Below are 12,998 nucleotides of genomic sequence, written 5' to 3' on the forward strand. Positions count from 1 at the left end.
GTCCTATGAACGTCAATATTCTATTTCCTGTATAACCTAACTTTAGTCAATTTATTCTACTATACTGTAATATTGTTCTCCAATACAAACTATCCCACGATGTTGAATAGTCACGGAATACAATACTAAGTAAACAGCGCCCTGTCAGTAAATATACTAGACACTCATACAACGCATTGTTGATGTATTATTCTCATTGATGCAGAGCAAGAAACTCTTATGTTAACAGTGCCCCCACTTTTTTTTACCGAATTATTGAAAGAAACGAGCAGAATAATCGCTCTTTCCGATTCCCGTGAATAATGTATTCATCATAATAGCAGTCATGCTCACATGAAGAGAAGAATATTGTTGAGAATGGTTATCTCAGCTCGAAGGGCCCTTTTATTTCGATGAATGAAATGTAACCAAGTCGAAAATCTATGCATGCATGATGAAGTTTGATAATATAACTATGACATGAGCAATCACGTCCAACATTATCATACTACATGTCTGAATAAAGTATAAAGGTTAATGACCGAATGAGGTAGTACGATTTAAAATCTAAATCTAGGTTCTACCGATAAAAAAGAGAAAATCTACTACATTTTAATCTTCGTAGATTGAAATTAATCTAAGATAAATTGGGTTATACATAAGGTCTAGTCATTCCGTGGATCTAACACTAGGTTCATAATGTATTGCCGAGTGTGTGTATACATGTATATTATTTGGAATCTCGTTGGTCTAAATGGATAGCTGAAATCTAGGGAGTTAAATCACTTAATGAAATCGATTGCTCCTGCTATCGATCGCAGTTTGTTTGAAATGTCTATGACTCGGACCGGTCAGAAGAATTAATGGTGAATGGAATGCTTCTGCTTTTGAAATATCGACACACGAGGAGGTATATCCATAAATGTATTTGTGATTCATGACATGGCTAGTATCCCGCTCTGAAGGGCATATAGCCAACTGTCTTGAGCCAACTCAGCTAGTAAGATGTCTAGCTGTGATTCTATTTTCGGGGGCTAAGAATTGGAATTGGCATCTAAAGACAGATCCACTATCCGAAGCATTGTAAGAATCAATGACAATACATATTTGGCATGTGAACTGAATTGATTTAAAACAGTTTCTTCATATGGCTTATCCATGATGCATATGACTGGGGAAAAGAGTGAAAACACTCTTAAAACAATATATTCAAATGTTATTACATACTATCTGTTAAAATGATAATTATAAGCAATTACCAATTTAACGGACAAAACACCCAAAGAAAGAGCATACTAAGGAGATATGAGAGATACTCGTTCTATTGTACTTTATCAAGGTTTAAACTTTGTTTTGTTGTGATCATTAAAGGCTCGATGAAGAGATCACCAGTCATCGAAAGAGATCGATTGACCATTATATTGATAATAATCAACCCATCACCCTTGACCAGAGGTAGATATCTTTGAACATCGCGGCACCGGTTCAGCATATTCAATGTAGCAATGTAGCCTAAACACAGGTACATACTTTATTGATATAATTAAAGGGTCGTCTATGTGTCTTGTAGGCGGGACTGCCCCTCCCACCTAGATACACAACAAACCATGGTTCTTTTTTCCGAGACAATTTTTTTTAATATGTTTTAACATTCTAATTAGTAGAGGCCTTAGAAGACATATAGGCTAATACCATTATTTGGTATTCCCTTATCAATAAAACTTTATTACACTGTTCAATGCATACTCACATCCATGGTTTAATATATTCGAAGAAAACTCAGAATAACACCGAGGCCAATATCCAGAAAGCGATTTATATTCCAATATATGCGTGAGTTTCAATATCCTCCTTAAGTGGACGGCTAACAGGACGTGAAACTCAATAAAGACATCAGATGTTCAATAAACTGCCAATAGATGCATCCCACAAACGGAAATTGAATATAGCAGGAACCCCCTCGGACAGCCGATCAGAAGTACAGGCAGTGTATGAGACGATATCATCCGCAAAGTTTTGGCGTCCTCCGATTTTCAACTGTGTGAATTGACATAAACTTGGCACAAAATGTATACATGCGAGCGAAAAATAGCTACGCAACCGCAAAATTCATTTTTCAGTTGAAGAAACCACATTTGAATGCGACAGCGATTGGAAGGGACGATTCTATCGTCTGTTTTCGTGTTGATGTGCAAGAGCATTGATATTCCAACTACTCCAATGTAAAGTCCACTGAGTGAATAAATTCAAGTTGACTCGCATTGAATGTCTGTCGAACTCGCACAACACGGTCTATGCCCCGGGTCTATGCTTTTATTCAATGCATGTGTGCATGAGAAGTTTAATAGATTGTTACTTAACGTCGAAACAAGCTATTTCCCCCTCCCTTAAGTACTCACTTAAGGCAAAACAGGGTATTTTCAAGTAAACACTGCATAGAGACGAGTCATGCGAAGTCCAAATAATTATTGTCTTGTGCTTTTGTGTTGTTCGTGTGAAGATGGCCCCGGTAAGTGACCCTCTGTACATAATGGTGTGTCAGTCTGTATGTCTGTCTTTTTCTTTCTCTTCTCGTTTTATCTATCTCTTTTCATGCTTTTCTCTTCTCCTCTCTCCCTTCATACCATCCTTTTTCATTTCCCTTTCTCCGACACACCCCTCCGATCCCCTATCCACCCCTCTCTCTCTCTTTCTTTTTACTATGGTATAGACCGTCATCTTTATTTCTTTATATAATCTCTCTTCCTACTCTTTTCGTAATTCAATCAAATATTATTTTTCGTCCACATTCTTGTTCATTTCACGCAAAATTTGCCATGTTTACCAAGCAAACAACATTAATACGTTTTCGGTCAATGACGTCGTAACCCACACGACTAATATTCGTTTTATAAATCGGGTACAGGAAGGCATGCATGAAAAGCAGCTGGTTCAGATGGTATTTACAATGACAATAATGATACGATGCTGGATGCTCACTTTAATTCTTTACTTCCCTATTTTGTTTGCAGTTTTTTGTTTATATTTTTGAAATCGAAACCTGTAGAAATATATTGATTGATTGATTGGTGATTTTTTTTACCTGATTGCTAAGAAAACATGAATGCTTGTAAACAAGCAACCAGAGGACCGATGGATTAAGGTCCCCTCCGAAGAACCTGGTACTGAGGATTAATGCCTTACCAAAGGGCACTAGCGCACCAAGTGGGAATCGAACCTGGGTCACCGGAATACTAATCCCCCGCTCTACCGACTGAGCTATCAAGCCTAATACTGTCCAATCCTCATCAAGTCATATAACTTTAAATTATATTGTATTTTTATTCAAATATAGACATATGATTATGTATGACCCTGCTTTAGAATGTTGATATTTTTTATATCTGTATTAAATATAGAAATCATAGAAATGTACAAATTGCAAATTATACAAAAATGAATTAACACATAAATCGAAATTACGACGAGTAGTTAATTTTCAACCTCATTTTAATTGCATATACAAATAGAATAAAGATCGTACACTTGGTTTTCCATCTATATTGCCTATGAATGAATGACATTAAATTTAGTAGTCATAGAATTTTTTTTTATAAAAGTTTGTTGGTGTATCTCTGCTCTAAGTATACTACCCCTTTTAATTTACAGCGTCTATCTAACACCTTTTATTTCATATAAAATTTATATCACATTCCTACCAGGTAATATTGTTTATAGGGATCGCTTGTAATGAATGACACATGTTATTATTTCGTCGAAGTATTGTATATGATTGAAGAAAAAAGACCACTGACCTTTGGATCACACTGACATGTCTCACCGCAATATGAAGGAAACAACAACAGAAATGGGTGAAAAATATAATATCGACAAATGATTGGAACGAAAAGAAAGGGCGTTCTATACAACCCACAGAAATACCGCAGAAAACCACCCAATTTGTTATTGTTGTTTGATAGGTGTCGTTGTGAGTGAATACTGCTAGGTTCAAACTTGAGCAAAGAATACGAAGAAGGCGGAGATCGTGATGTGGTGTTATGGAGGAAAAGAGGGGTATGAAACATTTTGAAGAAAAACGAAGAGGGAGTGAGGGAGGGTGTGGAGGAAGAAATGAGGGAGAAGGAATGAATAAGAGAAAAGGAGAGAGAGAGAGATAGAGGGGAGTGAGAGAAGTGAGGGTTGTCACGAGAAAAGGGTCTAAATGGAGAGGAGAAAAAGAAAGAGAGGGTGAGAGAGAAATATTACTATTACAAGGAAAGACATGCAGAGAAAGAGAAGGAAAGGAAGAGAGAGAGAGTTGTTCACGGGGTATCGCCGGCCGGGAGTAACGTCATAGAACTAAATATTGAATTCAAAGCCGTTTCGTTTTCTTTGTTAGTCATTACATGTTTTGATAATTTGACTTGAAAATTGACCCTATTCTAAAACAAAAATTAGAAGCCCAATGTTGTTCCCTGAACGGCAACGGGAACGATAATGATAGAATAGTCCGATAACTTTATTTTGAGATAGCCTGAATCATTGACATTTCAATTCAGCGACTCCTGGAGTACATTTTGAAGACCCCTAATAACCTATGAGCATACAAAGCTTGATTCAATTATTTTGAAATAGTTTTGTGGTTGTATTATTATTCATAAATCAAATCACAGAAAGAGTTGTCGAAACCTTCACTCAACCGACTGAGGGCGTTCTGGATCTCTATCACCACGCAGTATTGACCTAGCCTTGATCATGCAGATCATGTTATTTAAAAATAGATTAAAACATTAATGTTACACTGCCAGGGTATAATTTGTGTCAGCTGCTGTTTTGTTGTTATTGCTGTTTCTGTTGATGATATTTTAATGAGATTATGATGCTTTCTTAATCGGACATTTTTTAAAAAACACGTATTTCATGTCAACCTTCATAAAGCAGGGTCAATCTTGAAATAAAAAATCTTTTAATTCTGCTATGTTTAGTTGAGGGGTTCTTGGAGGGGTTAAGGCTCATGAGGATAACATGGACCTCTAAATACTGCCTTGAACATTAATGTTTGTCAGTCATTGCACCCTGTCCGTCTGTTTGCTCATTCCCATTCACTCTCTTTATAATGTTTAAAGGGATGGTCCGGGCTGAAAATATTAGTATGTCTAAATAAATAGAGTAAAATTCACAGAGCAAAATGCACATCAAATCGACTTCGTCAGGACAGCACTCCTAACTAATACAGATAATGCTACAGAACATTGATGGCGGGTGTGTATGGTTAGTCTTTATGGATTAAATCATAATGAAGAGGGCTAATAATATACCTCGAACCCATGTATCAAAATGCAATCATTGATATAAACCAATGACGCCCTGTGGCGCGAAAACGATATCGACTATCAAAATGATCTCCATGATCGTCATAAATTGCTTTTTTTCTCTGCACCTGGTCACAGTAGATAGGCCTGTACATGATGTACTGTATGGGTTTGTGCAAGGGTCTTTGCGATTAAAATGACTTTGTGTGATTTGAGACTGTGCATTAAAATCACAATCAAACATCATTTTGTACTGCGGTATCTTTGGTTATGATTTTTTTTTTGGGGGGGTGAAACAATTTTTTTATTTCAATATATTCATAATCAAGATTCGAATCCTTTATATTGTAAACATAATTCGAATCCTTATATTGTAAACATGATTCGAATCCTTACATTCCTTATATTGTAATCAGGATTCGAATCCTTGTTTTAAAAAATGTATGGCGGGTATTAAATTCTTTTGCATCAATTTCGTCTAAGTATCGTTTGGTCTATCGTCTACACTTGGTATCCGTTCATTAATTCTGTCTATATAATGTTAAGATGGTTTCATGCATGTTTACTGCGTCTACGTATACTATTTTGCACTTTGCCATAATGGAAATTGAGTGTTTAGACAGCTCATCTAACATGTCTAAAAAAAAGACTACGAATTTTCAGAACATGTAAATGTTAGAGGAAATACGTAAAGCCTAATTGAAAATCATGAAATTTAGACAAAATGGTTATAAACATGGCAAGTGGACCAAAAAGTTATGAGATGAACTGGTTGATGTAGAAGAAGTAGGATTGCACCTTGTGGGGGGGGGGGGCAAACGTAAATTTGCAGAAATATACTTACTAAACTACCATGTCGATCTCTGGCTTCTAATCTTTCACCAAGAGAACCTGAAAGAAAGGGAAACATGATGGTGAAATGATAAAATTATATTCCAATAAGACAACATGATAAAGCTGGATATTATAAGGGGAGGGTTACGAGAAAAGGGGGAGGCTAAGGGTATTTCAAGATAGTTAAAAGTCAGTATTGGACGTTAAACTAATAACAAAGAAATGAACAAATAAGGCCTATTTAAGGGTCATGATAAAAACTTACCTTCATTTGATTGGTCATTACTTAATCTAAACGACATTACTGAGATGTTCACTTTACGAACAGAAAATCATCAAGGCCTTTTGAAAAATCCAAATGTCTCTAACAAACTTTGCTTTTCACGAAATCCAATGCAAAAGCACGTAGAAATTGGATAACTTTTTCTTCCGAAAGAAGGAAAATCCTTAAAAATCTCGATTCTGTCGTTGATACAACCGACCTTCAGCTAAAATGGCGCCATAAAGGACCACTAAACGTAATATTGGATTCATAAAATGGCGCCCGAAACTCCAAAACCAGACGTGTTCATTTTCTTTCATACTGCTTATGTGTGTTTTAATTATCATCTGTGCATGGGCTACTGGTTACCGGAGTGCCGATCGGGGTTTTTATAACGAGCTTAACAGCATCAAAATCTAGCCATAATTTCCCCCCAAAACTCCTCCAAAATGAAGTTTTAAAGGGACTGCCTAATGATATGCCATATTTATACACATCGATAAAAATGTAGGAATATTGATTACAGCTATATATTAACATGAAAAAGAAATATTTTTTTCTTTCAATATGACAAAAGGGCCTACTTGGTAAGCAGTTATATTTTATTCTAATTCATAGGCACTTATTTTGTTTTCTAGAAAAGTAAGAGCATAATATATATAAGACGAAAATAGGATTCGAGTTAAGATTTATTTAGAATTTCCGACATGATGTGGAGAATGGAGAGGTCAACTAAACGGAGCTTGTATTGATTCAGTCACCATGCTTACATTATATCATTGACCTATTACATGATTATATCATAAGCTCGCAATTAAGCATGTTAAGGGGGTGGAACGTAAAGAAAAAATCTGCTAGAAAGTGAAAATTCAGTACTTGACCATCTGGTATCAAGATGGCTTTTTTCATTACCCTGCTAAACTTGAAGCTAATAACGGCCATCTTCTTACCCTCAAGTTCCCTGGCCTTTTGGAGCTCCTGGAGCGAGTAATTACAGTGACCGGTATAATTAAGTTTCGATGAAAAATAGGGTTCATGTTCTTTGTTTTATCCTCTATTTCACACTTTAAAGGGATGGTCCAGCCTGGAGATATTTATATCATTATCAATAAACAGAGTAAAATTCACAAAGCAACATGCTGACAATTTGATCAAAATCGGATAACAAAATATAAACGAAGTTATTGAATTTTAAAGAATTGAATTATTCCGGTGAAACAGTTCACATATTTTTGCTCAACTTAGTGTGATCACCGAGGCAACGACTATGAATATCTAATACTAAAAGAAATGGATTTTATTTTGACACTGCGATAATGTATATTATAAAGAAAAATATCGCACACGATCATGACAATTAAATCAGAGAAAATCTAAAAGCGACGAAATAAAAGAAAAAAAACATAAAAAGATAGAAAGGTAGTGTGCCCGTGGATAATGTTGTCCAAAGCAATAGCTTATCGTGACCTCAGGAGGACAGGGAGAAGTGATATGAGCTAAGGTTATCACGTCAGCTGTGAAGGTGGTCATGACTAACAGACAGGCTTTACGTCGAAACTCCATGGGATATTTTGGGATATTTTGAGCGTCATGCGTCAGCAAATCCAATAAACTCTTCCTATCGTACATTATAACGGTAACCAATATAGGCTCCTTCACTCCTTACACAACATAATCTCTTTGATAACCCATGCTAAACATTAATTTTAAACGAAAGTATTAGTACTAAATGAATGTCTTTAATTAATTAATTTGAAACACCTTCTTCACGCTCAATCAAATTTAGGCCTATCTATAAACATCCCTGAATCATTCTTAAGTTAACTATTGCATACATGCAGACAATATTGGATTTGATGATGAGTTCAAAAGGGAAAGTTGATGAAAAAATATGAATAAAAACATTAGGAGAGTTGTGTTTGATATCAATATAACTCAATAGACATCAATAGACATTGCAACTTGGTATTTTAATAAAGATTGTACGGTAAACTTCCTAACAATGTGTAAGTCATATTTATCATTTATATTTGTCAAAGGTTATTGAAAGAATCGAAGAAAGTACATTATAGTCACGTTCTGGAGTATGCATACATTGTCATCATGTTTCCGCCAATTAAAATGATGGAAAAGGTCATTACCTTTCGTTGCACGACATACCCATAGTATTGCATATACGAGCATCGGCAGAACACCGGAGAAAATAATTTTTTGCGTGATATATTTTTTTAAAGATGAAATACGCTAGGCCTGATTTTAGGAGGAGAATTGCCCAGAAATATTGTATAATCGCTAATACAATCTGATAATGTGGATGGTACACCAATCATTCAATACTAAAAAAAAAAAAAAAAAATAAAAAATCAATTTGTTAACCCCCCCAAAAAAAAAAAAAAGATCTAAATTGAGTAGCTCCGGTCAGAATTTCGTCGTCCAATTCACTCCTAAAATGATTTGACTTTCATGTGTCAAATCTATATTGGTAATTATCAAAGTCCATGCAGTATAACCAGTATTTCAGCGGGAAAGTGTAAGAATCATACACGGGCGGAGTCCTCGGCGTTCGAGGGGCAGGGTATGCGGCCAATGATGTTTAGTGGAAAAGGGAGAACAAGACAAAAAAGATGGAGGAAGAATGATACAAAAAAGAGGTTTATAGGTCACTTGTTACTCTTTATTACCCGTTATTCAATATTTAGAAATATGGCGTCACATTTATGTCACCTATAAGCTTGTCTATACCACCCCCTCTACCCAAAAGGCCTTGGCGCCTCCTCGAAGCTCTCATAATCGCTAAGTTCCTATTTTTGTATTGTCATTATTGTCATTTATCAATGTAACACTATATTCTGTCAATTTATTTCTTGTTATGCATGGTAAAAAATCAAACAAACAAAATTAATAATACGTCTCATGTTTGAATACAGATCGAACACGGAGAGTATATACCGTTTGCACGGTCTTTAGCAATAAACAATCGGGTAAAAAGTACTTATTCATATATAAATAATAATATAATATTGAAAATGTAATAATACCTGCTGAATGCCTGTGTGATGACGAGAGGGGTGATTCTCGAATTGGTCGACTAGCAACCCATGATGATCGATATCCAGGCTGTGATTGTGATCGGTTATATGTCGTCATCTTGGTAATAATTTCCTTTACGAAAAATAATCAATCAATTAAGAATGGACTGAAGTTAATCGTTTCCGTAATATATCGGGGATTTTTTTTCCGGGACACCTCTGATTCATAATACATTTATTTCATTATTTATAGACATCGTTTCAAATACTTATCCATAAATTGATAAATGTGTTTTCTTTGTTAAATCCGAGATGAAGTTTCAGCAGGAATTCCAAGGAAATATTCAAACTGAACAAAACTGAAATAATGTTAATATCCAAGAAAACTTAGAATGACGATCTCCAAATGCATACCTTAGAATGATGAAAATATACAGCGGACTCGTCACGAGCTCAAAGAATCCAAGTTTGAATCTGCCAAAACATTCCAAACTTTAAGATGTTGAATAATGCGTATTATCGCTTGTAGTATTAATGTTGTTTTAGTATTTATTCCAACAGTTTTTCTGCAGTACATAGAATCCTGAAGGGGCAGTACATCGACAAGTTCAAGTGCATCACACTTAGGTCTCTTCAATAAGCAAACTTCATGAGGACTCCACTCTCTGAAAAGTAATTCGTCATCGGAAACAAGATCACAGAAAGATATTAACAGCACTATGTCGCATGTGTTTTAGATGTAAATTATAAAGCATTAATCAACGCTGTAGAATGGAATCATTCTGCAAATCGGTCACGTTTAATCTATGATGATCACCTCGAAAGGTAGTCCAATACCAAGGCGATGATAGGCCTTCGACTGATTTACAGAGGCAAGCAAAGGATTTGGGACAAGGTGTGACTCACACCCGAAGCTCAAACCATAACACTTTTCCCCGGATGTTCGAGCTTAGCGAAAGTCTTCAGTTAGCTGTCATGTGCATGTGTTGTGGCCATACTTGATGCTAGCATGATGCTCGGAAGTTCACCATAATGAATCTGTTCCTGTTGTTTAAAAGAAAAATAATAAATAAATAGATAAATAAATAAATACAAACTGGCGTACAGATGGAAGGGGGTGGGGCTTATGCTAAAAACTTCGACAAAGTGAATGGAAAGAGAAAGAAGAAAAGGAAAGAGAAAAGAAAGGAAGGTCAGATTTATGATGTCATTTCCTAAATCTACCACAAACTTTGAATTTTATTTTTAAAATGTCAAAATCTGTGCTCGCTCGCTGCGCTCGCTCGGTATACTTTTAAGACATTTATTCACAATTATAAAGAAGGGTGATAAAACAAATGAAATCAGTGAACAAAGTCAAATCGTTCACATATTCACGGAAATCTCAATTCAAAAATCATGATGGCACTAAAACAAAAGGGTTTTCAGGCCGACGATAATAACATGCATGTATATATAGTAAAACAGATAAAACCTAATTGACAAAATGCTGATAATTTGTCGAAATCTGATTAAAAAAACAACTAATCTATTGCTAAGATTAGGCATGTTTTGTGAAAACAAATTATGCGGCATGCTGTCATTAATTGTGCAATAGGTGGGCGGGTGATATTTTAAAAATAAGTAATAACTAATTAATTATTTCATATTCATACATGTTTGCGTAAGTATAAATACATACCTCTTAAACAAAATAAATTACAGCATTAATAATCTTGATTACTTATCAAATTAAAAATCAGCCCAATATTTCTACATTCATACAGCATAAACAGCAAATAATTGCAGTCTACACTGGATAATTGTAATTTCATAAAATAAAATACAAATACAAAGAATAAGTAGGGAGAAGATATCTTCAGCTCACTATATGCATATTCATGAAGTCTATCACACTGAAATAAGGCAATAACTTTGTCAAACCTGGTTCGATTTTGATGAGATTTTCGGTGTTTGTTTTGTCTTATTTCATCTTATCTGTTCCAAACATATTATTTTTAGTCTCGACTACCCCTTTAATATAAACACTGTTTTAGTCATTTTAAGGGTGTGGGTTTAAGCCCCTCACATTTGTATATCTGTGTATGGGTATAGAATATATCATTATCAATAAAAGTATCATTTTACGCTGGAGATGGAATAAAAGTATCATTAAGAAAATACATCACTCTATTAATTTCAGACATTTGACGAAAATAGTCTTCCCTGTCGACTGCAACGTTCGTCACCCTAGTTTCATTGAACCCTCGAGAAATTGGGTGGATCCTGTCATTGAACTTCCAGATTCTAGTACATGTTTCACGGTGTTCCACACATCCATGACAACAGTGGTGGGTCCAGGATTAGGGGGCGCAAAGAGCACAGTTGAAAAAAGAGGGGTGCAGATATCCGCCTTGTCACGTTTTTAATACTGTTATGAGCTATACTAAAGTGGGAATAATGTGGCTAAAAAAAATCGTCATCATTGTCATAGCTTAATTTATCTATGATATTTATTTTGATAAAAAGTTCTATCACAAAACGTATGATGTCATGGTTATTACTTATATGGTGTGTTGCAAGAAATATTTGCGATCCGTTTTGAAAATATTCTGTTGCAATTTTACAACTGATAGATTAACGTTAGCTGTAGCAAATCAGATTAAACTTTTTGTTTCAAGGAGCAGATTAGAAATCAATCATCAATTTGCAGTAAACTACAAGACAAGTGATTGATTTAGGGACGAAAGATAGACTTGCTGTTGATCTTGCCGTTTCTTGCAACACCCCAACAGACTCATTCATGTTACGAAAGCCGCTTAAGATAATGAATTCGTCCTCGGCGAAAAAAAATATAACTGTAATTTTCTAACATATTTTTATCTCCTTCTTCTCCCCTCGTTTTTAATTGAGGGGGGGGGGGTTGTAAAGCCACCCCCCCGTTTCTGGTTACCATGACTGTCGGGTAGAACAGACCTGTCTGATAAACATCCCATAGGTCAATTTCATGAAAAGCTCCTAGAGACATTGTCAGCCTTTATGGCATGGTTTACGGATCTTAGAAATGGAAATTAAAAAAAAAACGTTTATTGGATAAAATAGGATCCATGTCGATGGTAAGTCACTTTCAAAACGTCGGTTCCTTCTGGAAGGTAAGAATAAAATGACTCTACTCTACGTTTTGTTTATAATTTTTCAAACAAGACAATCAAAGAAGAGAATTTGAACCAGGTAAGGAGAGAGTGGGAAAGAAAGAGAGCGGGAGATAGATATATAGATGGATGGATGGATGGATAGATAGATAGATAGAAAAATAGAAAGAAAGGTGATGGGTGTATTCAATATGTCACGGATTTTAAAGTCCAGAGTAGTTGTGAACACTGGCCATTTTGATTTACTTTGAATCCTTACGATTTACAAATATCTCAAATGATGTAAAATCAAATCTTTTAGACCTTGATCTAAATTTACAAAGTTGTTATGAACACCTATTTTTCGACTGGTCAGTAATTAAAAGCCGCTCTAGATTTATTTCTAATCCCTGAACTTACTTAGAGCGCTTGTACGATCCGAGAGGGCAGCAAATATTTATTATGCTACTAACTGATTGATCTCCTTGTCTCT

The 12,998-nt window shown here is 35.3% G+C and overlaps 1 protein-coding gene across 4 annotated transcripts in view; it reads right to left on the minus strand.

Annotated features, from left to right (window-relative positions):
- LOC121408171 (septin-5-like) overlaps nt 1-10,347 on the minus strand; it is a 48,683-nt gene extending 38,336 nt beyond the window's left edge. Inside the window, exons 1-3 of one of the 4 annotated variants that reach the window (XM_041599525.1) lie at nt 9,810-10,347; nt 9,405-9,528; nt 6,115-6,161 (exon numbers count right to left, since the gene is read on the minus strand). In XM_041599525.1, coding sequence (XP_041455459.1) covers nt 6,115-6,161; nt 9,405-9,513 — 156 coding nt within the window. In that variant the 5' untranslated portion in view covers nt 9,514-9,528; nt 9,810-10,347. Of the gene's footprint in view, nt 1-1,729; nt 2,452-6,114; nt 6,162-9,404 lie in introns of those variants that run through there. The other 3 variants (XM_041599524.1, XM_041599526.1, XM_041599528.1) reach the window with 3 other exon arrangements.
- Between the last annotated feature and the right edge of the window lie 2,651 nt (nt 10,348-12,998).

This window comes from Lytechinus variegatus, chromosome 2 (genome assembly GCF_018143015.1).
Source record: "Lytechinus variegatus isolate NC3 chromosome 2, Lvar_3.0, whole genome shotgun sequence".
Classification (NCBI taxonomy): Eukaryota; Metazoa; Echinodermata; class Echinoidea; order Temnopleuroida; family Toxopneustidae; genus Lytechinus; species Lytechinus variegatus.